We start from the raw sequence: 25,860 nt of genomic DNA on the forward strand, positions 1-25,860 counted from the left end.
TAATGGTCTCTGTGCTCCTTTTAATAATTGATCAAAACATTAAAACTAGGAAGCTTTAGTAGTATATACGGCGATCAAAAAACTGTCAATAAACGATAAAATTTAATTTTAGTATCCCTGTTTCAAAGTAAAGATGAAAGTCATTCCTAAAGACATTTTTCAAAGCAGATGTTTTAACATGTCATAGCAGGAAAAGCAGAAATGTAATTAATATGACAAATTATGACTGGGTATAGCTGTTTCTTGCTATGTATGCTTGCTCACTGGAATTGTAAAAGTGCTATATTTGTTTTCTGTCAATATGCATGTTGTGAAACAGTCCGATACTCTCTTAGAGTCAGTGCCTACAATAACTGCACTATAACTGATCAGTGTAGTTAGCATTGTACAGTCTCATTTTCTATCCAAGGATTACAACTCATAAGATTCTGGCACAGCTGCTTTCCGGAGGAGAAAAAGGTGATATCTCTGTGTTAGATATCACACGTATGATTCAAGTCAAAAAGTGTAAGGCTTGCAAGAAAAATGCAAATATGGTGGCATATAGTAAGGAGATGTATAGTAGGTGCGGGAGCTTATATCCACAACCTTGCTTATAAATTACACTTTATGATGCAGAATAGACTTTAATATATTGTTAAATATAACTGATTTGCTGTAGATGGGAATATGAGCAATGCAGTCCTTAAACCATGTAATTCAAATAGTACTTTTGGTCCTTTCCTCAATTTTTAATTTATAAATCTGTATCCATTAACCTGAAATAGTGCACTTACCCTCTCTATGTTTTGTTTGAGGTGGGAAAAATAAGGATATTTTTAGCTGTTCCTCGTTTCCATGAAAAGTGAAAAGCTTCACTGAACACAAGAGGCCGCTCTTGAGGTGAAAAGGTTGAAGGCAGCGCAGTGGTTCTCCTCATTTGACAGCAGGGGCTTGTTTTACAGCACAAAACAACAAGGATGAAGATTTCAAGCGACGATGCGGCAACAGAGATAATCGAGGAGACATTTAGGTAGCTGAAAGACCATCAGCTTTATCTCTATCTCCCGCTGTGCGTTCCTAAATAAACGCCAGGCGACTTGAATATCGACTGCACTGCAGATGAATGTGTGTGCCTTAAGTGTCCCTGGATTTGTTGTTGTTAGCAGCTAATGCTAACCAGAGAAGTTGGGAACTAGCTGGCCTAGCAAGCTAATGGTTAGAGCGAGGAGAGGAAAATTAGCCGTCTATGTTTGATGTACTTAAAATTGTCCGGCGAGTTTACTCGGCGTTGTGAAACTGATGGAGCCAGCTAACATTGGCTTCAGTGGTTCAGGAACTGCAGCTTTGGCTAAGCTTTCGAAGTACCAACCGTTGTAACATTCGTTACCAGCTAGCCGTTCAGTTAGCAACCGTCCCTGAGTGAAGAATGAGCAGAAAACAGCATCACTTCAAAGGAGCAGAAGTCAGCTGCTGCGTCAAGTACTTCTTATTTGGATTCAACATTTTATTCTGGGTAAGTAGATACAGCTTTTGTACCGTGTGCCTGTCGATATCATGGTGAAATAACGGCAATAGAGCTAACTAAAAGTCATGTAATATGGGGGCAAAGTTAGCCCAGCACCATTGGTTTAAGGCTAAACTAAACCCTAGTTTGTAAAGTGTTAAATCAGTCTTTCCCTGTCATGAGTTGTTTTGGTTGTTCTTGTTGTTGTTGTTGTTGTTTTCCTTGTTAATATGCATAACATGTTCCCTTGTTTACTTGCTGTCCTAGAGGAAGTCAATCACAATTTTGAGTTAGTAAAGTAGAGAGATGTGCTCTTAGTATTTATAATTAACAATAAAATTATCATGACTTGTTTTATCTATATATTTAGGTCAGCATTAACAATATCTCCCCCCTTTAAAAAAGAACCACAGAAGTTATCTAAACATTAAATAAATACATTTGGGGATACATCAACCGAAAAGGTGTAGGCTGTAGGCAAAACCGTATAAAACAAAATAAAACAACAAGCTTTCACTTTTCTGTAGCTTAAAGTCCCTTTCTTTTTAGGCTGGTCAGCTAAAAGTTTTACCGTCATGAATTACCTATTGCTCAATAGTGGTATGTAAATCGCAGCCAATTTAAATCCTGCCTTGGCAAGGCAAGTTTATTTATAGAGCACCATTCATACATAAAGCAATTCAAAGTGCTTTACACAGTTATAAACAGAGCATTATATACATTCAAAGAAATGTGACACAAAGCAAAAAATATTAAAATATATGTTCTCGTCTGGTCAGAACACTACAACAGTAAATGCTTCCCCAAGGACTCTTTCTAACACGTATTAGAAACAGATTTTTTAATTTTCCAAACCCTGAAAAGGTATTAACTGCATTCCTGTCAGCCTGAAATGGCACAAATGTTCTTGCTTTGACTCCTTCCCATCATTTCCCTAGAACGTTAACTTATTCTGCTCTAATTAAATAACCTTGGTATCAGTTATGTATGAGTCCTCTTGACTCTTTGTTAATGACACGTCAGTCAACGACCCTGTGTTTTCCGTAACCTTGGAATCAGTTATTTGGCTCACTTTTGTTTTTAGGTGAAGGGAAGCAGTGGTGATGGTTTGATTGTTAGAGAAGCTGGTGGAAGAAGATATAGTTTAAAAAAACTAGGCTGATTTGACTTCGCAGTAAGGATTAGTACCATTGTGCGTCTGAGTTTGAGAAATGGCAGTCTCATCTGTATTGTTTGACCAGTGGCAATAGAGCCCACATCTCCCTTACAACGCCCCCCCTCCATCAATCTTTATCCCTCCTCAGTCTGAAAAGTTCCTCTGTTCAGTCTGCTTCACCCCTCCCTCCTCACCCTCCTGCGTTGCCTCTGTGCGGCTGGCGTAATATAATGTCTGTGGGTGAAGGAATGGCGTGTCTGTGTGCCCCAGAGGGTCTTCCCACACACTGTTGGAGGGAAAAGGCCACACGGGCCTGAATACCACCCAATCCCTTCTCTTTTCAAAGCACCCTTTTCACTCCCTCCACCACCATAGTGCTCGGGCTCTGCGGGAAAGCATTGTTTCTCTTGCTCGCACACCCAAAAACGCAAAGAGGGCTGGTGATAACAAAGACTGGGGGGAGGAATGGGTGTGATTCTGTAGTTTTTTCTCCCCTCATATGTTTGCTCTGACGACACATGGGATCCACATGCAACTGGCTCTCTTCCTTTTCCTCCTCCCTCCGTCACCACCTCTTCATTCCTCAACACTCCTCTTCAAAATGTTTTCAGTATTACACCATATCTCTGTCATGTTTTCTTTCTTCGTGTAACTCAAACTATATGAATTGCCAACATGCCAAAAGCCGGATATTTTTGTTTAAGAAAGCTGCACAAATACTTTTTACAATTGGCCTCTCGAATGAAAAGTGCACCATAATTCAATTGGACTGAGGAATCAACCAGGAAATTCTGAGTCATAGGGCGATAGTGTTGTGTCTGACTCATATTGTGCTCTTTCAGACTGTTTTGACACTCAGGCCAAGCTAACAGCCCTGAGTCTGGGCTCTTTGTGAAACTGTGGAACAAGTTCCAGCTCGCTGGCTGTTTCCGTTAATAATCACAAGAAGATGTTCGCCTCTTGTCTGTGTGCTGCGAAACAGCTTTTGACAGACAAGCCGGTGCATTGCCCAAATGGAGAGAGATGAGGTTTATTCTCCACAAATCAGCCCATTTGTCTTTCCTACAGTGATCTTGTCAGGCTTGCTGCCTAAATTGAGACAGAATGCTTGTAGGACCCTAAATATTGTGAACAAAATGCAGCAATATAATAGTGTCTTCTTCTCCGAGTGAATTCTTCCAGCACCCAAACTCGCTGTTGACACCCAAACAGTCTCATCCAACAACAACAGTGCACCTTCTCACGTCTGTACAATGCACACATTCATCACAGCCACTTAATTAATCATATTTTCTGCCCGAACTGCTGAAATGTTTGGAAGCTCTGCATGCTGTAATTAAGAGCTTGTTAAGCTGTAACCAAGTTGCTGACTTGGTTGGATGCAGGCAGTGTATTATTAGCCAGCTACGGCTCCGAGTGTCGGCTCACATTTGGCACCCAAATGCTCATTGGGTGATCACATCAAAGGTGGACAGCTGTGAAGAGCCAAGTGTGAATGCAGCCGTTACACAACCTGTCACCCAAGCCACATTTAGAGGTAGTCAACATACCTAATGTATGTGGTATGACTCTCTAGCCTTTTTTACACTGCGGTTCCGCCTCATCGCCGTAGCGAAGCTCCGTCCTCATGCCACCTTTGTCATTCTACACTGGACCACACAGCGCCGGCATAAAACCGCCCCAGTGCGTGTTTTTAAATAGCGTTCCAGCGTTATGGAAGCGCGAGGTGTAAACAAACAGCGCGTGCTTCAAGTCAACAAGGCACTGTTCCGCCCTGCCGGCTCTGCAGTTTACAGTTACGCCTCTGTTACTACCTCCGATGCCGGCTCAAGGCGCGGAATGACTTCACCCCACCATTACGCCTCCAAGGACAGAACGTAACAGAGGTGGAATTATCCCGCCTTGAACTGGCAGTGTAAAAAGCCCTTCTGATTGCATTGGAGGAAACGCTTTGCCTGTAGGTGAATTAATGTAGGTGGCTCGTCATAATGGTCATTTTCACTATGTAGGTACCATTTAAAAAAAAAAAAAAATCATTATCAATTAACCGGAAAACAATCAGCAGGTTAATGGTTGGTAAAAATAATTCTCAGTTGCACTTGTAGTACAGTATATACCTTCTTAATACAGTGTAAAATAACAGCTATTCTCCTGTGTGCTTCCAGAGGGCAAATGTGAATGCTTTCAGTACTATTTGCCGTTTTCCACAGATAAAATCAAATGTGAACAGGGAGACCACTCACAGAGGGACTCTTCTTTTCTCATCTGTTCTGATTTGTGTTCTGATAGTCTGTGTCAACTGAAGTCCGTCTCAGAAAGGGTCTACACCATATCTAGATATATATCTGGCTACAAGAAAATAGCTTTGAACAGGATTTAAACTTCTCTGGATTATAGCCTCAGCCTCCAGTGTTCAAAGTCCAATCAGTCTGACGCATTTTGGCCCTGAAACTTGTTTTAGTTACACGCTGTTGCAGTTAATCAGACAAATAGATATATTGATTTTGCAGTATCAAGTGCCGGGAAGTGTCAGTGCAAAATGACAGAAGTGTTTCTTTGCTGTGGTATCAGAGGAGTTGTTAGCAGTACTGCTGATATCATATCATGAAGCTTTCACACGGCCGGCCTCATTACAAATTCAGCTTTTCAGGGAGTCATTGAAAGGGCAGTCATCACACTTGAGTAGGTCTATAGCCTGTGTGTGTGCGTGTGTGTGACCAGGCACCGTAGAGCTTGGTTTGTCTGCTAGTTAGTTGAGGTTAATGGGATCAGCTGGCTTAGGGAGGCATCTCCTCAAGTGTTGATAATCCGTCTGTCCTCATGGAGAGGAACCCCTCCGCTCTGGGACGCACACATCTTACTACAGCACTTGACGGAGAAGTAACCTGAACTGCCTGATTTGAATAACTTAAGCATAAACAAGGACATCTAGTTCCAGACTTTGTTTATTTCTCTCAGTGATAAAAACAGAAGTACACCGATAAAAGCTCAGGGATTAGATAGAAGGATAAAAATACACAGACGAAAAACAAATTATATACTAAAGCAGGTGAGATTTAAAGAAGCCAATCCTGAGGGGCTTTTAAAGCATCTTGTCTCCAGACAAACAGAAGCAATCAAGTATAAACTAAGCAGAAGCAAACAAGGACACAATGTTGAGTTTTTAAGAAACACATTTGCTTTATTAATCCCCTTGGGGAAATGCTATTTTTTTCTTGGTTTTATTGCTTAATTGTTGTGAGACACCAGAAGATTAATGTGCTTTGTTAGATTAAATTTTTTGTCTACTGCTCAGAAAAAAGCACACTGATTATCTGGGGAACATTTTTGTCTCAGGGTGGCAATGGCGGAGTTTAGCACAGGTACTAGTGTGTTTCAATGCCAGTGACTGACCTGGATTCGACATTTGCTGCCCACATTACACTGTGGGAAAAGTTAGATAAAAGGAAATAACTTAAGCGCTGTACAAAGGCAGGTTTCAAAGTGTTCACTCAGTCACATTCACCGCAGTCCAAACCTTATTGTCCCAGGAGGGAGGTTTGGTTTGCAAAAAGGGCTTTAAAAGGCACGTTATCAGGTACAGAAAAAAAAATGCCTACAAGGTTATATGTTAAATAGTGTGTTAGGCTTATACAATAACAGACACTTTTCAACCAAGTATTGTGCTTAAATCAACTAAAAAGTTTTATTCAGCCTTCAGTTCTCTCTGCAAAGGTGCTCAGTTGTTGTTTGTTTCAAAAACAAAGTTGATGGAAGTGTTGCCTGACAGAGAAAGAGATTCAGAAATGGTGGAAAAAATAGTAAATCAAAATGACAGGCTATCAGGCATGGATGCCTCAAAGCTGTCTCACTTATAATGCTGCCTTCGAGGTCGCCTCAAGCTGTAGCACTGGGAAATGCAACTTGACACGCATTGAAGTACTTTTGACCGGAAATAACAAGAAAATATAACAGAAGTACTTTTCTGGTTCAGTGTCTGGTCGGTGTTTTTATTTTAGAAGCACCAGAGTGAAGAGGTAACTTTTTTTCTCCGTCCTGCTTTATTGGATAGTTCACAGTAGAGGGGAGACAGGAAAGATGGGAAGAGAGGGTTGGAAAGTGTTCGTACGGAACCACCAGGGCATCTTGTAATTAATGATTTGAGCAATTAAACTTAAGTATATTAAGTTTAAGTGTGCATAATTTATGTGGAATATGGGTGCTCCTAAATATTGCGGCTCTGAATACTTCTTGAAGCACTTTAGGCAGCACTAGATATTGGTAATCCTCCCAGTCAAACCCATCTAATCATAGTCATTAGTGGTAACGATATCTATCCAAATCACCATCTTATACACACTTTTATTTTGTAATTATCATGGCATGTCCACAGGGCAGGGTTTGTCACCGTTTCCTTTCTATCCTTTATGTTTTGATAAGGTAAAGGACAGCATCTTTATCGCAGGCCCCCGAATTGAATCAATCTAAATTGTGTAGTGGCCAGGCCTACTTTGTGATACCAGTAAATATCATGTTGTCCGGGTTATTTACATCCCAATTCATCATCACTGGGTAATTATGTGTAGAAATGGTCATTGATTTAGTTTAGGAACTTCAAGCTTTCATGCATGCAGGATATTCTCCATCAAAGTGTCACCAACTCTTCCTGCTTCCTGTTGCTGACAGAGCAATGGGAATGAGACAGGAAGAACATCAGCCCTGTGTAGGCCCGCACGATATGAGAAAACTCTGCTATTTGGAATTCCATATTTCAATATTGAGATAACAATATGTAGTGAGATAAATAAACAATTATCTAAGAGTGCATATTAGCTACCACTCAGTTTGTATAGCCCCTTTTACACTGCCAGTTCAAGGCGGGATTATTACGCCTCTGTTACTCCTCGTCTTCTACGTAAAACGCACAGAGGTGGAATGGTGGGGTGAAGTTGTTTCGCCTTTGACTCGGCATCGGAGGTAGTAATAGAGGTGAATTGGCATCTGTGTAAATGGCGGAACCGGCAGGGCAGTACAGCGTCGTGTGTACGTGAAGCACGTGCAGTTTGTTTACACCTCGCACATGTTTTACATCCGTCAGAACGCTGTGCAAAAACACACACTGGAGCGGCTTTATACCGGCGTTGCTTGGTTCAATGTAAAATGGCATAGGAGGCATAACGGCAGAGGTTCGTTACAACGATGTGGCAGAACCACAATGTAAAAAGGGCTGATGTCAATCTGCTGTTTTGGATGTTTTACACAATACCTGTGTTTGCAACATGTTCCTCCTGAATCCAAAATAAATCCAAAAAGTTTTTGTTTTTTTTCACTAATAAATTGACTCCAACTAATCTGAGGGAAGCTGATCGCTAGCTTGGGCTTCATGTGATCGCATCAAGATGGAGTGAAAGCATGGACAATATACCCCAACGATGCGATCTTTTGTGCAGCCCTAGCCATGTGTATGTTTGCAGACATTTACAGATATGTCTACCTTTAGAAAATACAAACTTCTGTATGTATTCTATTTTTATTTTTCAAGGTTGCAAAAAAGCAACATAAGTGTAACATCCATAGTGGGCCTGCTGCATATAGAGAATTAAATCCGCTCTTATAGATGCTGCACATTCTCCTCATTCCAGCCTTTAATGTCTGAGTAATGTTTGAAATTGAAATTACTATGCAGTCCACATAACAGTCATGTTGAGTGATTACTTGGCACGGAGTTTTCAAAATTCAAGCCACTTTGTTGCCCATTAGAGGGCAACTTCCTGGCGATAACCTCTGGGGAATTTCAACTCTAAAGGCCCCCTTTAATGCAACATTAATTTTTGGGCTCTGTGCAGCCACGTCGTCTTATTTGGAAAGAAGACGCAGGTTCAGTTTGGCCTTCAGGTTCTCTCAAGGACACTCCTTTGTGGGCTGCGTCCGCGGCTCTCCAGACTATGAATTGAAAGTAGTGAGAGTGAGAAATTGCAGCCAAAAAGTCCCACCCTGTTATATAACACATGCAGGTGTTGTGTTGTCCCGGGAGGATTGGGGATGCTAGATGCAGTGACCTCCAGACATCATTTATTTTTAATTTAAAAATAAAGTCAAACTAGTGTATAGCTCTGCATGCCATACTGTAGACAGGGGTCACTAGCATACATAGAAGAAGATTTTATATATTAAATGTGTATATTGGGTTTTAATTCCATAGAGCGGTAATCCAGCCTGAAGTGTTTGTCAAGATATCTTGCTTATCTTTGGTTTAAAAATGACAGTACTTATCAAATGTGATCTATAATTGAAAGCTATCAAGTGTTTACTAAGTATCCCTGATATCCAGAGAATCACTCTGTAACATTACACTAGATGGAGACGTGTATTCCTCGTTTCTAGTCTGTTTAGTGAGAGTTATTTTCTCCCTCAGAGTTTCTCGTGCTCTCTCTTTTTATCCAGGTGGATTATTTAGAGTCAGAGGATAAATGGTTTAATACTCTGTCAGTCTAATCTCTTCTACCTGATCTCCGCCTGGCTGCTTACCGTGACTCTTCTTGCGTGTCACTTTTCCAGCCGAAGCCACCACACATTCCACTACAACCACTTGCGTAACTAGCAGGCCGGCCCTGCAGCAACCCCGCACAGCAGCTGTTGTTGTTTGGCATACTGTCACATTGTTGGGCTTGTTATGCAGGCTGATGGATTGCCATCAGTTTACCTGCTTCCCCTGATTTAATCAGCTTCCCAACAATATGATTTATCCCAATTTCAATGGAGCTTTTATATTTCAGTCTCTGCCATTATGGTGTGTTGGAGTTAAGTTCATTACCAGCTCAAATCTCTCAGGAATGACGGTTTGTGGCTGCTAAGCAGCTGATTAGACAACACTTACACAGTCTGGTTAATGTGTGCCTGAAAGATTGCTGTTGTTTTATTAGATTTCTTTACATCAGGCGGTCTAGTGCCATCTCAAGTCGTCTTCTACAGCCTTTAAAAGTGCTCTTTTTGGGCTTGTTTTGAACAGCCAGACATCCATCCTCCACGGGGCGGGAGGTTAATACTGGAGGGATTTTCCTTAACTCTCAGGATATCAGATCCTCCAACCTGTTAAGCAGCCAAGTGCAGTGACTCTTACCTGTAGTAACCTGCAGATCTAATCAGTCACTCTGTCCACAGCACGTTAGAAAGACTAGTCTGGGAATTAGCTTTTGTTTACAGGCTGTTAAAGGCCATTTTAATTTTAATTGATTTGAATAGAAAAGCACCTTTTAGGTTTCTGTGTCTGTGTTTTGACTGTGCCCTCCTCAAGTATTTAATGTGGGTTTGGCTGTGTAAGGAGATGATGTCATGGATTAAGATGCATAAATCAAACGTTTACATTATTAAGAATCTGAAGATAGTTGTTGGTTTGTTTGCATATGTTGTGATGGAGACGGACCTAACCCCACATTCCTGATTGATTAAGTTTTCGACTGTTAAACTTCTATAAACGTGTCAATGAGAATGTTGTATCTGTCCTTAACTGTAATTGATGCTTTCATATATTTCATACCAACATTATTTCAGTCTGACAATGACGTCTCCCCTGCATGCTTTGTCTTACAGTTACTCGGAGCAGCATTCTTGGGCATCGGCCTGTGGGCATGGGCGGAGAAGGTTAGTATAAACACATGCACGCAAACACACACTGCTACAGCATAGCTTGAATTCTTCTTCTTCTCCATATTCCTGCAGGAATGAGCTGGAAGTACAGTTTGCAGGAGAGAGTGTAGATGAAAACAAGGCTTTTGAGGGAAGTGGTGAGGGAATTAAAGGCAACATTCATGTAAGGCTTTGTAGCACTTAAAGGCACATTACCTGATAATGCTCCTGGTAAACATGTCTGAAGAAATAAATTATGTTTATGCAGCTGAGGCTGTGATGTGCGACTGTTGAGCAGATATGTTTTTCCAGCAGCTGCAGAAGTAAACGGAAGCTAAAAATGGGCACAGCAACAAATAGGGAGGCCAAAATTACAAACTCATTTGCCTCACGGCCCTGAATGAATGGCTCAAATTTGCATGGAAACTGGTTAATGTTTACTTTCCACAATGAACTAGCTACAGTTGCTGCCATCCACCTCCTGTGCAGTGGCCATGTTTGAAACAGTCAATTTGTTCATTAATTATCAAGAAGTTGTAGCAGTCGGTTTAACAAATGCTGCTCCAGCGTGGAAGCATGTACTGATTAGTAACGTCTTGGTCTTGAACTCTGTGCAAATAGGCCTGCACCGGAGTACCTCAGTGGAACAGCGTGAATAATTTAAAGGGATTAGGCCAATGATGAATAGTGGGTACTGGAAAGGCATAATAGTGTGTTTGGGTCTCAGTGACTAAGATGATTACTTTCTAGCTTGCTGCGTTCAGCCAGACTTGTTTATTGTTTCAGGGTCGCATGCTTAAATTCAAATGAAGCCACTTTATTCTGCACCATAAAAAACACAAGAATCCAGTAATGCCTCTGCCCTATAGTTGTCCTTCAGCTCAGCGCGGTAGGAGCTTAACTTAAGCATGTGTGAGATCCAGGATCCCTGGGCTTTGGCTGCAAGTGTTTGACATGTGCGCTGAACGTGACAATCAAACAGCAAGTCAGGTCTGAGAGCGGATGGATGGTGAGAAATATGATGACAGATCATGCATGAACCAGAACACGTTACATTTGAACATGTTTTTGACTCCCACATTGCACATGCTTCTAATGTGCTTTCCTTTGATATAAACTCATCTTCCCTCTTTCTGGTGTCAAGCTGTAATTTATGGTAAAGAAAAGCTTCAGTGCATGATGCAGAAGAGAGACTGGCAGGAAAACATGTTGGATGCACTGTGGCCTCGGGGCTGTGAGGACAGGATATGCAGAAAGGAAGGGCAGATGTCTGTTTGGAAATGTTTGCAGAGGGCTCTGTGCTGTGCCTTTTCCGATAAATGGTATTTGTTTTAAAGGCTGGAGCTGGACAGAGATCTGTGAGAAGGAAATGTGTTGTGTGTCAAAAAGCATCAGGGGTTTGTGGCTTTATTTAGAAAGCTACACACTAAACAGAAAGACCATTTAAGCACATTTAAGTCCTTTACTCCGTGTCCTAGCAAGCAGCCCCAGCTGGCCTCAGAGTCTCACTTTTTGACATCACATGCTCAAGGTTAACTGTGAGTTTTTGTAAAGTGAGAAATGTCGCCTGGAGCTTGCACTAGAGACAGTGATGATTGATTTTTGAACTATTACAGTCAGAATTATTAACCCCTCTCTTTTGTCTGTCTTCCTCTCCCTCAGGGCGTGCTGTCAAACCTGTCATCCATCACAGACCTGGGGGGCTTCGACCCCGTGTGGCTCTTCATCGTCGTCGGAGGGGTCATGTTCATCCTGGGCTTCGCCGGCTGTATCGGAGCGCTCAGAGAGAACACCTTCCTGCTTAAATTTGTAAGCCAGAGCGAGTACTCCGCACACCGACACTGTTTTGACCACTTCACGTCCCCTTAGATCTGCAGTTGACACCAGAGCCGAGTCTGTCAGCGCAGCAGGTGTCACATTGACTCACTCGAGCCTGATGCTACGGGAAATTGCACGGGCCAGATATGTGTTATCGCTGAACCAGGCCTTGTTTCATTATGTCATGATCAGAAACGCTGATCTGTGCCTCACAAACCATCAAAACATTTTCTCTTCATCAAGGCATATTTTCCCCATCAGCTCTTTTGTGCTAGCTTTTAGTTACTCTAAAGCCCTGCACCATTTTGGGAGGTTTATTTGTGTTCAGCTCTATTGATAACTGATGGAGACAAACTCGCCTAGTTGCTGGCTGTGATTCTGAGTAGCTATTAACTCCAGCCGATGTCCATTAGCAGCAGTAAGTCAGGCGTCAGAGTGAGGAGCTAATGTGGCTGTTGTGCATTTATCATTAGCCCCGTCTCCTCCTGCATTTACTGTAAAGGGATGAAATAACGGTACCCCTGAGACTGCGGCTTTTGTTGCCACACTCGCTCAGCAAATCAGCAGAGGCCTTACAAAGAGACATTACATCATGGCTGTCCCTTTATTTCTTAAAAAAAGGTTCAAACTGTATTTTCTCTGGAACACCCACATTCTCTGAAGTGACAAATTTATTGTTTTTGTGTTTGTATGCATTGTGTACTCCCCAGTTTTCTGTGTTCCTCGGTTTGATCTTCTTCTTGGAGCTGACTGCGGGGATCCTCGCCTTCGTCTTCAAAGACTGGATCAAAGACCAGCTCAACTTTTTCATCAACAACAATGTCAAGGCCTACAGAGATGACATCGACTTGCAGAATCTCATCGACTTTGCCCAGGAATATGTGAGTCCACACCTACTGACTCAAGTTCCCGTAACACTGGAGGTCACAATACATCCAGCTTCCATGTCTAATCTGGAGGAAGCCACTCCCTTCTTTTGAAATGTTGTACTTTATATGATTTCAACACTGATCCTGAATCAGCTCTCTTCTAAGCAGACAGGAAAATGAGTCAGCCGCTGCCATTGTGTGGTAAATCTCTTGATTAATGTGATTGTATTTCCCTCAAATGATTATCCAATTATATGAATGAAGCAGTTTAGATAATTGGCTCCCGTGTGTAAACACCGCGCTCTGCCATGATGTACTGTAAAGACGATTACATCCACTGTTGTCTCGCCATTTGTGTCTCACTATCTGTCGCTGCTACCCGCCACAGTAAGCTGACTGCCCACCCAAGCTGACCTGAGTCAGGCTGTAAAAGCTGATTCAAGACCAGATCAGACGAAATAAATCTGTCTCTTCACTGGAGTCGGCTGTTTAATCTCTGCCTGTTGTTGCTGCTGTCTCAGTGGTCGTGCTGCGGAGCTCACGGGCCCGATGACTGGAACCTGAACATCTACTTCAACTGCACGGAGCTGAACCCCAGCAGGGAGCGCTGTGGAGTGCCCTTCTCCTGCTGTGTCAAAGACCCTGCAGTGAGTAATTTAGGATAATAAAACATGATACATTGTGAATAAATATATATCATGATTTGAATTCATAATCTAGTATAGAGCTGCAGCAAGACATCACCTTGGATTTCTTTGCAGTACGTCAGCATACGATGCATTTTAAACACTTATTGAATTGATTTAGAAAGAAGTAGAAACAGAAATATTTTTAAACATCTTGTAGTCCTTGTTTTGTATCCACACTCAAGGTTTATCAATAACATGTTTAAACTCTGCAAAGCAGTCAGGTCTTTATGTTTATCATCCTTCACACTTAAATCTTGTTCAGCATGTCTAATATTAAGACTAGAAGCAGAAATGGAGAGGGTTTCACATGCGTGTGTTGCTCTTACAGGAGGATGTCATCAACACGCAGTGTGGTTATGATGTTCGACTTCAAGGGGTTAGTATCTCCAGACACTTTTCTACCAGATCTCTTTGCTGCTTTTTATACTCTGTATTACTCTCCACTTATTCTCTCTATTGGACCCTTCTCTCTGACATATTAATATTGTGTGTTATGATATGTTTCAAATGAATCTCGATCTTTTGAAAGTCTGATTCGATTATAGCAGAACCGGTTCCAAATGCACATTAAAGTCAGGGGCAGGAGTGGAGCATGATTGGCAGCCAGTGTCAGCCTTTCTGGCTTAAATGACACAAAGCTGCTGAGTGGGATTACTCCTGAGGGTGTTGATTGACACGCTGCAAACCAGTTTGATTGAAACACTCAAGGCAGTTGTTTGAGGTTGGGGTGGTAATCTCAGTTTTTATTGAGCTTGATTGCTTATCCCAACACCCATTAAAATTGATTAATGAATGATTTAAAATGAAACCGATGAAATGTTGATTTTTATAGCGTCTTTGCTTAATGATCTTGATAAAGAAAGAAGAGAAACAAATATGTGTACGTAGAACCAGTTGTCCAGCTCAAGAGACTCAAAGAATGTAAAGGGTTAAATAGCTCACAGGCTCCTCTGCATGCATCTTGCCTTAATAACAGATTGTTCTTCTAACAGGGATAATTAGGCTCCAGTTATAGCCCAGAGAGAAGCCTTACTACACTCTGTAATTGGCGACTCAGTGGGTTATGCCAGTCCGTTCCCTTCTCCTCTGTGTGTGGGTGTGGTGGTTACAACTCACTGCACTGCAGTCAGAAAGATTGCTGTTGCTAGGCGCACTGCAATACAGTGAACCACCTGCCACTGAGTTGGTATGAATTAATTTTCTCTGCATGCTCTTCTGCTGACGCCCTGGCCGTTGACATTTTCGCTGAAACTATCAGTGATGTGCACGAGTTCCTGTGCAGCTTGTTAGTGGAGCGCCGGCTGGGAAAGAGGAAGAGCAGGAGACATGGGGAGGACAGCAGCACAACAAAGGCAGGGGGCTGAAATAGCTTCAGAGGAAGTTCACAGCCAGAACAACATAGTGTTTCCTGCTATTTTATTGGCTGCCAAGGGGCTCCCTCTACGTCCCATTGGTTGAAAGCAAGCTTTCAGGTTGTGCAAGAGAACAAAGGGTTTGACTGCTTGACTTGTCTTGAAGAGCAACAAAGAAAGCATTGTATAGAGTGCTGTTCACACCCATTCTCACCCCCCATTTCAGTGTCATTGCAGCTCTAAATTACACCTTCTCCTCTTTTTTTTCCAATCTCTGAAAAGACCACATACATCATCGTCTGAATCTGACAACACAAACAGCCATCTGTCTGGTAACAGGAAACAGCTTCTGCCTGTTTGTTCAGTCCTGACAGGGTCCTCTGAGAAAGTGAACACACTGCCTTGATATTCTCCATGATGCCCAGACACTGACACGTTGTAATCTCCCAGTGACTCAGCTATCACTCACTCGTCATGCCCTCCGCAGCGGCGGAGGAGTCAGTGGGCAAAATGTTATCTGTGTTTTGTTTGTTTTGTCCAGCATTAGTCATAGGGCAGAGTTTGATGTTTGTTTAAATCATGCAAAAGGGCAATGTCTGCTCTTTGAACTGGGCATTATTATGTGATTAAAAAAACAGATTTCAATTAACCTCTCGCGTTTTTGTTTTGAAAAAAGGAGCTGGAGCGGCAGAAATATATCTACACCAAGGGCTGCGTGGGGCAGTTTGAGAAATGGCTTCAGGACAACCTGATTATTGTGGCTGGAATCTTTGTTGGTATTGCACTTTTACAGGTAAGAAAAGTTGCTTGTAGACTATTTTCCTTGCAAACAATTACATGAGTACCACTAGTGCATTTGAAATAAGGTGTTTATCTCCAATTCATAAAATGTCTGGGTTCTGATTTTGCATCGTCACTGCCATCTAGTGGTGACAACAGGTAACATCAAGCAAACAACATGCTGTATTGTGATGCATTTTTCTGTAAGCACATGTCCACTTCCTTTTCAGATTTTTGGTATCTGCCTCGCTCAAAACCTGGTGAGCGATGTCAAAGCTGTCAAAGCCAACTGGTGACAGGAGAGGAGGTGAAGGAGGGAGCCCCGCCCCTCAGGCTGAGCCAGGTGAACACAGCACACTAACAGTCCCGTCCAGAAGACGACGGAGAGCCGAGAACATTCAACTCTGTCCACTTTGCCACTGAGCTAAGCAGCACATACACCCTACAACACTTGTATACACACAGACACCAAGAGTTTACCTGCCTGATTATCAGTGACACTTGAATGGGGAGAACAATATCCCACACAAACCAAACAGTCAACACTTTGTTTACCACTCAGCTGGGATTTTAACCCAAATATACAGAGGACGATCCTGCCTACTTCAGTTTGATTCTTTTTTTTTTATCTGTTTCCTCTCATTTTGTTGTTCGACAAGTGTATTTATCGGGGGTGCAGTTGCACACGGACTCCTGTCAGCCGGGAGATTGGAAGCCATGGACGAAAATAAGAGACAACGAAAAAACAAAGCAAAAGGGACAACAGGTCTCCTTTTTTAGTTCAAGCGTTACATTGTCACTGAGCCTCTTTCCACTCAGCGAGGGGTTGAACATCTCCTCCTCCAAACAGCTTGTTTGGAGCATGCTTATCCCCACTTCCTGCTGTAGGGCTGTGTGGGTGGCTGGCCAGCCGGCAAACAAAATCAAGGAATTCTCTGCGTGTAATTTTTCTCCATCCTGACCTTTTTATGACCACTGACACATCCGAACACAGGCTGGTCTGCAACTTCAAATCATTTCAGGAGATTTAACTCGCAATGTAAAAAGTGCCATTAATTTCCAGTGACATTCTGTCTCGTTCTTTACATGGAATTTCTGCACCCCGCCCCACAATACCTCAGGGCCTGGCCGAAGATATATGCTTTCTGCCATCGGTTAAAAGCATATCTATATATTTTTTTCCATCCATGTCTGTTGAATTTAGATAGACTAACTTAATGCAGACAGTTCCTTGAATGTGGTCCTGTTTGCCCTGCAGTGATTGTATTATCTGTTGATTTACTGAAGGATATTGTATATGGAGTGGCCTGGTGGGCTTGGGATGGTAGGTCTATGCTATACAGGGAAAAAGGGTGTAATGATAGTCGAGATAGTTTATCTCTGAGCATCCCTCAGGCACATGGGATTGCTGGTTTGGGGCCTTTTTACTTGACTATGTTACCACATTTGTCTTATATTTTGTCCGTTGCATATTGAATTTTTTGTCCGTTAAAATGTCCTTTTATTCATTTCCTGTCCTTTCAAAGACACATATTTTTATTCTGACTGTTTGACTTCAGCAGGCACCTGTTTTTACCTCTGAGCCATCAGTCAACTGCGAGATTGCTCTTCTAACTGTTGATGTTGTTAGCAGTCCTAATGGAGACCAAATGATATCAGCTAGCCACAAGCTAACTGCCAAGGTTTTGTCTGGCTACAATTCAGATTTTATTAGGAATGCCAAGAATAACAAACAGCATTTCTAGACAGCCAAAATGTGAATTTATTGTCCTTTAATGTTGGAAGTGCCAGTTGAAATGAGAGATCAAACACAAATTAAAAAATGTACCAGTATCGCTTTTATCTTTAATTCATTGTTGTGTCTTTTGTTTGGACTGCTTTTTAAATAGAGTAGTAAATACATGCTGTTAACGTTATTGATATTAGCAACAGCCTTGATATAACATGAATGCTGCTTTGACTAGATAATTAATGTATAGTGCAGTAACCAAGCTAACAACACGTCTCGCTTTGTGGCATCTGAACAGCTTGTCATGTTTCTGTTTCCAGGCTGAGCGGATACTCTCCGATTATTTGTTCTTTCTCAAGTTTACACTTTGTTTATGTTCCCTTTTGATGTCCGTTACACAGAAAGCCTCCTCAAATTATACATCACCCTTTCATCAGCTTTTCATCTTCTACATGATCCTCGCAGAATGTATTTGCTCATACGACCGGGGTTCACTTGATAATATAAAAACATAGGATATACAGCACAGGCAGGATTTGGGTGGGATTTACTCGACCACACAGAATCATATATATGCACGCATACACACTCGGCCAAATAAAACATCTTTTAAATTGCACCGCGCCAGGGTTGAAAGATGAGTAGCATTTATATTCTCTTAGCAGGCAACCAAAACTTTTCCTCCTTCACACAGTCTCTAGAATATATACATACGAAGGACTACATTCAGTTACGGCACCTTATGATCCTCCGCTGTGCAAACATGTCACATGCTGCCTTCACCCACGCGCTCCATCTTCAAAACACTACCTGATGCGACTGCACCTGTTCCCGAGCCTGTCATTCAGATGTATTTTTAAAATCGTGCATCGTTTGGAGAGAAAAAAAAACTAAGCGCAAGACAAACAACACTCATTCAAATACAGGCGGCTTTGAATAGAATAGATCCAGTGGAGCACAACACATCTGCTCTTAATGACTTCCCTCAGCTGAAATGGATGAGTTTCCATAGGAGGAGCTCTTTCATTTCAGCACTTGAGGTGTAATCAGAAAGTAAGCGCCTCAAGCAATCTGAGAAAACATATGTTTTTTTTTCTCCCCCCTCAGATCAAACATTTACAGGATAAAACGGCTCTCAGCTCTCGTAAATCCTCACCCAAAGTTGCCCGGCTCGCCTGATGTGAGATGATTTTTGTGGGGTTTTTTTTTCCTCATCCTGTTTTTCTAAATGTGTGTGGGCCTCTTTGATTTCACTAACTGCTGTAAATCAATCTGTCCCGCTCGAGTCGAGAAGATCAGAATGAAACCTGTGCTGTTTTTCTCCAGCCTCCACACCTCTCTGGTTTAATCTTCTGAAAAGGTTGTTGAAACAGTTAATGTGTGATTAATTAGTTCAACAAATCTTTGAAGTGGTTTCATTTTTTCTTGAATCATCTTTAATTGGAAGTGTTTGCTCAGGGTCTTAAACACCCCTTCCCTTCATAAGAACCCCCCTCTGCTTATGCAAGAAGATTTTGCGTTGTACGTGGTATAGTGGAGGGCAGATTCCTTTTGAGTGATGCTGAGGATCTGGCTGAAGGCACATGGAGGCCACGGGTGTCAGTTCTGCTGCAGTATAGAGCTGCAGCTCTTAAATAAAAAGCCCCCTGCTCTCTCTCTCCCTCTCTCTCTCTGCAGCCACAGCCGTGTCTGGATGGATATGCCAATAATCAGACAGTCACCTTGGTAATAAGGACAATAAGGCTATATTAATCTGTGAAAGCAGCATGGCAGGATTTAATATGCAGACTCTATAAAGGTGACTTACTGGAGTATGTTTGTTTTAACAGCTTTGGGTTATTCTGGCTTTGTATTGCTTTAATGCAGGGGACAGAGGGAGGGAGAAACAATGCTAATTAGCTCTGTCCTTTATCATAATGGCCTTGCATCACGAAACACCCTCTTAATTTCTCTGCTTTCCCTGTGGGCAGTTAAATCATTCCCGAGGAGGAGCCTTATGCATACCATGAATGTATAAGTCTTTTATCAGCTTGGACCTAGTGCTCCACGCTCTGTTAGAAAATCTAGTTACCCTCATGCACCACAATGCACAAGACAAATGAAGTTTAGGAATGTGAAATAAAAGAGTTAGTAATGCTTTTTAAATGTTATTCTGGTTTTTACATTTTTTAAATGTGTTTAAGTGAGCGTGAAAGCAGATGTGCATTCCATTTCTTTCTGTTTCCAGGCGTGTGTGCAGGCCGACATGGACATTTTATATGCAATCACAGAGCGTTTTATTCACCAGAAACAAGCAGTTAAACGATGTCGCTCTTCTGTAGCCGCAAACAATGTGGATGATTTCCAAATAACATTGAAATCATCCCTTCTGTCCACATTTTGATAACCCTTCCTTTCTATGAAACATATTTTGCTACATATGCATTTCTGAACGATTTGACTGAACGATATCTTTATGCATATAATACTAAATGACTTTCAATGTGACTCTGTTAATCTATCCTGTGATCCTTTTTTTTCTGCTTTGATGTCGGCTAATGTCTCGAGGCGTATTCGTTGATATTTCTTAGCACATCAGACATTCACAAGTCTTACCTCATGGTGTGCAGACGCAGGTCACATCAGAGCACAGAGAGGCAGCATAATTGACTCATTTGTGACTATATTAGGAGCAATATCACCGTTTTGCGACTGACATTTTCAGACCCGATCATGACATTTGATTAAGACGCAAGCATGATCTGACTGGAAGGTGTTGGAGATGGTTTTACAGATTTGCTCACAGTAGAAAAACCTGGATACTCATAAGTAATGAAACCACTATAAATATCTCTTAATTCAGCTTGACTTACATTTTAGGATATTTTTTGTTGCAGCATTATACTACAGTCAGAACTATATTATCTATCCATTCTCTCAGTTTGGACCTGTCTACTCAGATGGGTAGCCTTGTACAGAAATGTTGTATATGAAAACTGTGGGACATGGTCTGTTACACTGTATATTGTGTTAAAATATGCCTCTTTCATATATTAAAGGATTTATCATAACAGTGGGCTGTTGTCTTTTTGTAGCATGCAGTCATGGACATTTCACACCATATTCACTACATTAGACGTCTGTACTTACTGATTATTCTGCAGGATCAGATTCCTCTGTTGATTGTATAAATAATAGATGCAGCCACCGTGACATCGCCCATTGGTTTCTCGACTGCGTAAATGAAGCCTTGTGTTCGGGATTTGGCCGCCATGTTGGTTTTTGGAAACCACAAGTGACCATATTTGGAAGGGAGGGTGATGCTGGAGTGGAGCGAGGGGTTGGCACCAAATCATCAAAGACATACCCGAGGCTAATTCATTAGCTGGTGATTGAGCTAGTTTAACTTTGTGTTTCCCACAGAGAAGATAATATTCATGGAGGTGATTGACTGCAGTTTGTTTATTTATTAGTCTAGAGAGGTAGTGAACTCAACGCACCCTCGCCCAAATCTGCAGTGAGAAAGCGGCAAGTGAACGATGCGTACCTGGAAACTGGAAGTACCTGGTCTTCTCATCACTACTATTGGCCATAATCTCTCCGGGGAAAAGCCAACAACAATCCTGACTCCTATGCACTGGCTGACAAATAAACGTAAAAGCTAACAAGCGGGCATAACGAGCACAGTGTACCTGCTACGTAGTGCAAATAGCTTAGGCTATGTAAATAGAATAATGCGATAATTTGACCCACCGAAAAGCTGAAACACAGACTCCTCGGACGGTCAGATGGCTCCTTAATCCCACAGAGTTAAATTCAGTGACTGACACAGCAGGATCAACCTGTCACTCAAGTGACCCCGCCCCTATCATTAAGGCTAAATATATTTATAACGTTACATAAAAATTCACTCCCTTAGAGATAGAGAAATTATCTATTATTTCTGCTCTAAAAATGGGCATTTAAACACGGGCCCGAATGGGTTCATTTGGCTTTTGGAGTCAGTCTAAAGGCCACTAAAGGCTTTTTCAGCAGTGGCTTCATGTTTTAGCCCCAGAGGTTGCCGTTTGGATTCCACATATTATTGGTAGGCTTAGTCTGTAACAACTCAAGACAAAGGACTTGTTAGAGGCTAAGGCGACATACCATTACTAAATTATTAACAAATAACTTGAGCCATTGCATGAAATGCTGCATTCATGTCAAAGCATTGCAATAATAACTCAAGAACAACATGTAATGATGTACAGCAACGGTGGTTAGGTTTAGTTGAGATTTAGTTCTGTACTTTTGCTTTTTGCATGCATGATTATCGAATGTAGAAAATATTATTACACTGTTTTTCTGACTTTTACTAAGGATCTATCTTCACCACTGAACTCACAGGAAAGACATCAGCATCTATGCACAGTTCTGGCACAAACTTAAAGAAGGTGGCACTAATTGTCCAAGTTGCACTACAATGTTGTTTTTCTCTGTGATTACAAAGTGGTTTAATTGATCAGATGATAGATGAGGCAGCCAATAGAGGGAGACAAACAGTGACAGTGAACTGAGACGCTGACACATTTCTACTATGACTTAGTCTGTTAGTCCCGTAAGGCAGCACAAGTTTAATGCCAAAACTGCTGAGAGAAATTAAAAAGATATGATAAACGAAGCAGGCAGGGAGGACAGCAGCAGCAGCGTGTGTGTGCTTTATGCTTGTTGTTCGTGGCTTATGGAGAACAACTAGAAGCATATCCATTCAGTAACCTGCCATTACTGCTCTGCCTTAAGATGTCAAGATCAAAGAGAATACATGTTCAACAAATTAATCCATCAAGGGTCTGTTTCTTCGTTACATTGAATCACAGGGATGAAACACTCGACTCCAGCAGGTTGCACAAAGTGGAGCAGTTTCCTTGATAATAAATGAACGGCCTAATGGACACAAGCGTCAGTGCCCTTATGGCTTTAATGTTTCTGTCCTGAGGACACAGCAGCCGATGATCGTTTTTAAACCTAGCGATCCTTGTGAATTCATACATTCAGTGTTCTACCGTGTTTACGTAAAGCATGCAGCTTATGGCTGCAATGTAAGCTGCAGCAGCAGAGATTCCCCCTTTTTGATCTGATTGAAAGCAGCTGCTACTAGGAGCATTATCTGTGCGATAAATAGGATTTGCCTTGTGTTTTTATCTGCCCAGGAAACATCATGTACAGTCGGTCACGATAATCAGCTTTCACCTTAATAAGTTCATATATAATCTCATGATTGTCTCGTCAATCCACATATACACCAGACTCTCTTTACTCTGAGCTGGTGCAGATTTCTTATCGTGTCCTGTTGCACAGCACTGCCTGTGCTAATGCAGTTGAACTCCTGACATGAAATGTACAGACAGTTGATGCTGTTCCACACGTTACACTTTAACCATTTAATGCTGCCTTAAAGGTGGCAAAAGCCATAATTAAAGAGAATTAAAGCCTGAATCCTTGTGCTGGTGGGTTGTAGATCTGTGAGGTTGTGGTGACGTCATACATGTGTCTGTGTGCAATTTTGGTTGGTAATTGTCCTTTTTCCTTATTTTAAATTTTTATACCTTCTTTTCTCAAGACAATTCAACACAAAAAAGTATCAATATTACATGAAATAGTGCTACTCTTATGCACTTCCATCTGATGCCACCCACACCACATGAAACCTCAACCCAGCTGCTCAAATAGATACACTTTATAAAACATGAATTGTTATAACTTCCTGCAATAGAGTCAATAAATTAACAGAAGATCCAGTTTGTAAAATAAAAAATAAGATGAGACTATTGTATGAATTTATAAAACATTCTAAGTACTAAACTTAATTAAACAAACATCAAATGAAAGTAAGTGAAAAGCAAACAAACACGTCGCATTATTCATTAACTGCACGACACATACGCCTACATAAGTTAACAATCCGAATAGCTTCAGTTTCTTATCTTTATGTTTCTTTCATGTTAAGTAGAAAGCAGTCGCCTCCTTCAAAGCTGTTTATCAGAACTGCTCTGATATTTCCCTCTGCCTGATCTGCACCTTTGAGTCAGACAGTCTTATCTCTTGGTAAGATGATGTTTATATGATACACTGTTAGACAAAGATGTCTGTCTGAGTATTTAAATAGTGAATGAAATGTAACCATGAAGCAGTGTATATATAGTCTAAGTATTCTTGTCATACAGCCTCTAAACATCGTGACAGTGTCTGGCTGATCTCCTCAGGCAATGATCATGATTACAGTATCTCTATTTAGTGGAAGGATTGCGAATCGCACTTTGTTTTGTGTTAGTGGGTGTGATCAATTTGATAAACTGTGAGCCATGAAGTGAATCATTCTTAATCCTTATGTTCGAAACAAGAACGTACCAACTCTTTTATACAATGCAATGAAATTCAAATCAGTCCAAGACAATTCCATCCCATTGTAAAGCAGTAATGCCACAACTTTCACCTGCACTTCTGGATCTTCTGTTGAAACTTGTGTTGGATTCAGTAAAGAAATACACAGAATAATTGTATTCTTGGAATAGTTACCTCATAATTATCGTTCCTGGCAGTTATGACTTAATACAACCTCAGTCTTAATCTGGGTTCATACTGAAATATACTATAACGTTTGGTGTTTTGTCCAGCGAACAGGTTGTGTAACTGCAGACAAACACAAAAATAGCAGCTATGAAAAAGACAAACTGTAACATTCATTGCCTGAAGGTGGCGCAAAGAACCACAAAGCATTGTATTTAACTGCTTTTCCCTCTAAATGGTAAAATGAATTTGTCTACTCGTGCAGGTATGAGACGACTGCGTTTGCTCACAACCAGGAGAATCTTCAGCCTGCTGAAGCGGCGGTTATTGTTCACTTCTGCTTTGCGTAGTATACTGCAAAATGAATTTAAAGTGCTCCTCCATACTACATACTACCGTCCAACGTAGTATATAGCATGTAATATAAAGTATGCAGTATGTAGTACGGCATTTTGAACACAGCCTATGATTTAGTTGCATCAAACGGTTTGGGAGAACCTTCAACGGCTGCAAAACTGGCTAAAAATGCAAAAGGCTCTCTCAAGAGCTGGTGTTAAGTTTGTCCTTTCTGGGCTAATGTAGAAAAATGGTGGTGCAACATGGTTGGGTATTGTGAATGAACTAATCCGTCCCCTTAAACCTTTAAGATGTCAATATCCTTTTGCTTCTGATTTAATATAAAATACTGGCAACTGACAGTCAGTTATATAAATCTGATTATAATGAACATTAAAGGACACCAGTAGGCATAATGGAAGCTGACTTTGTACCCTGTCCAGTAGAACTATGAAGCTTTCTTTAACTGCTGATGGTAAACTTATTGAGTTTTTACCTACCTGCAGATTCTGACTTGCCAAAGAGGGCTCAAGCCTCGTTCCCTTTAGACATTTTTAAAGTCTGAGTTTTTTACTCTGCAGAAATTATTAGTCAGATTTCCACACTTCATTGCTCTGCAGATATGACCATGCCAGTGACAGCAGGGGATTGGCCCTGGTTACATCCTCGCAGGCCTGCAGTGACTCAGTCCAGAGCCCAGGAGGCTGAACATTGGTGTTCAGGATTTCACCAAATTGTTTTAATCCTTGACTGAGCAGCTGAGTCAGATCCACACAGTTTGTAATTAACCAATTAAAGAGCACGGGCAGGTCACCGTTTGCCATCTTAAAGGAGCTGACTGGCCTCCATTTGACATTCGGAGAGGAGAAGCTTCTTTTTCCTAACAGTGTGTCGCTCTGAGCTCAACCCGGATTCACTGAATTTAAGTGGGAAGAGTCAGATGGATGAAGCGACTATCTCTTTAAGGATGCAGCAGATTTAGTTAGCATGAAGATTATTTCATGCAATATTAATGTAATTTAAACTGGAGCTCTTATCTGCAACATCTAAGCCCCTCCCCTTCTGTTTGTAAGCATGACATAAATTAAAACAATAAATCATAACACAACTTTGGTCGCAGCAAGCTGAGAAATTATCTCCTGTGGTTGACACTGAAATAAAAACGCATAACATTTTTCCTGATTGATTTGAACATGCATCAGTCATCCGGGAACACTGACTTATTGAGAGACAGTGGGAAAACTTTTCCTGTGGTTCTTCACGAGGGAATGGACCATGTCAGCCTCCAGATAAGGCCCGCTGGCCTGGGCAGCAATTGATTTTGTTGATGTGTTCTTGGTAGCAAACCGCCTTCAAAGGCACCCATTGAGCAGCGAATGACGTCACATCTGCGTCAGCTAAGTTGGAGAAACAGACATCACATGACAGTACTCGGCTCGTCTGCTTTTCATGTGGTGTGTTTAAAAGCGCTCTTTTGCAGCAGAGATGGAGGGGTACGAGGGAGTTATTGACATT

The 25,860-nt window shown here is 41.5% G+C and overlaps 1 protein-coding gene across 1 annotated transcript; it reads left to right on the forward strand.

The window, feature by feature from the left end:
- The first annotated feature begins 1,061 nt into the window (after positions 1-1,061).
- Positions 1,062-20,534, forward strand: tspan17 (tetraspanin 17). The gene is made up of 8 exons (XM_069670030.1): positions 1,062-1,495; positions 10,212-10,262; positions 11,910-12,056; positions 12,776-12,946; positions 13,456-13,581; positions 13,952-13,999; positions 15,652-15,768; positions 15,986-20,534. The coding sequence occupies exons 1-8, from the start codon at positions 1,409-1,411 to the stop codon at positions 16,049-16,051; spliced, it is 813 nt and encodes a 270-aa protein (XP_069526131.1). The 5' UTR covers positions 1,062-1,408; the 3' UTR covers positions 16,052-20,534.
- Positions 20,535-25,860: the final 5,326 nt, after the last annotated feature.

The sequence above is a fragment of the Semicossyphus pulcher genome, unplaced genomic scaffold (genome assembly GCF_022749685.1).
Source record: "Semicossyphus pulcher isolate SPU_LCO1_2020_fin unplaced genomic scaffold, fSemPul1.0.p SCAF_2, whole genome shotgun sequence".
NCBI lineage: Eukaryota > Metazoa > Chordata > Actinopteri > Labriformes > Labridae > Semicossyphus > Semicossyphus pulcher.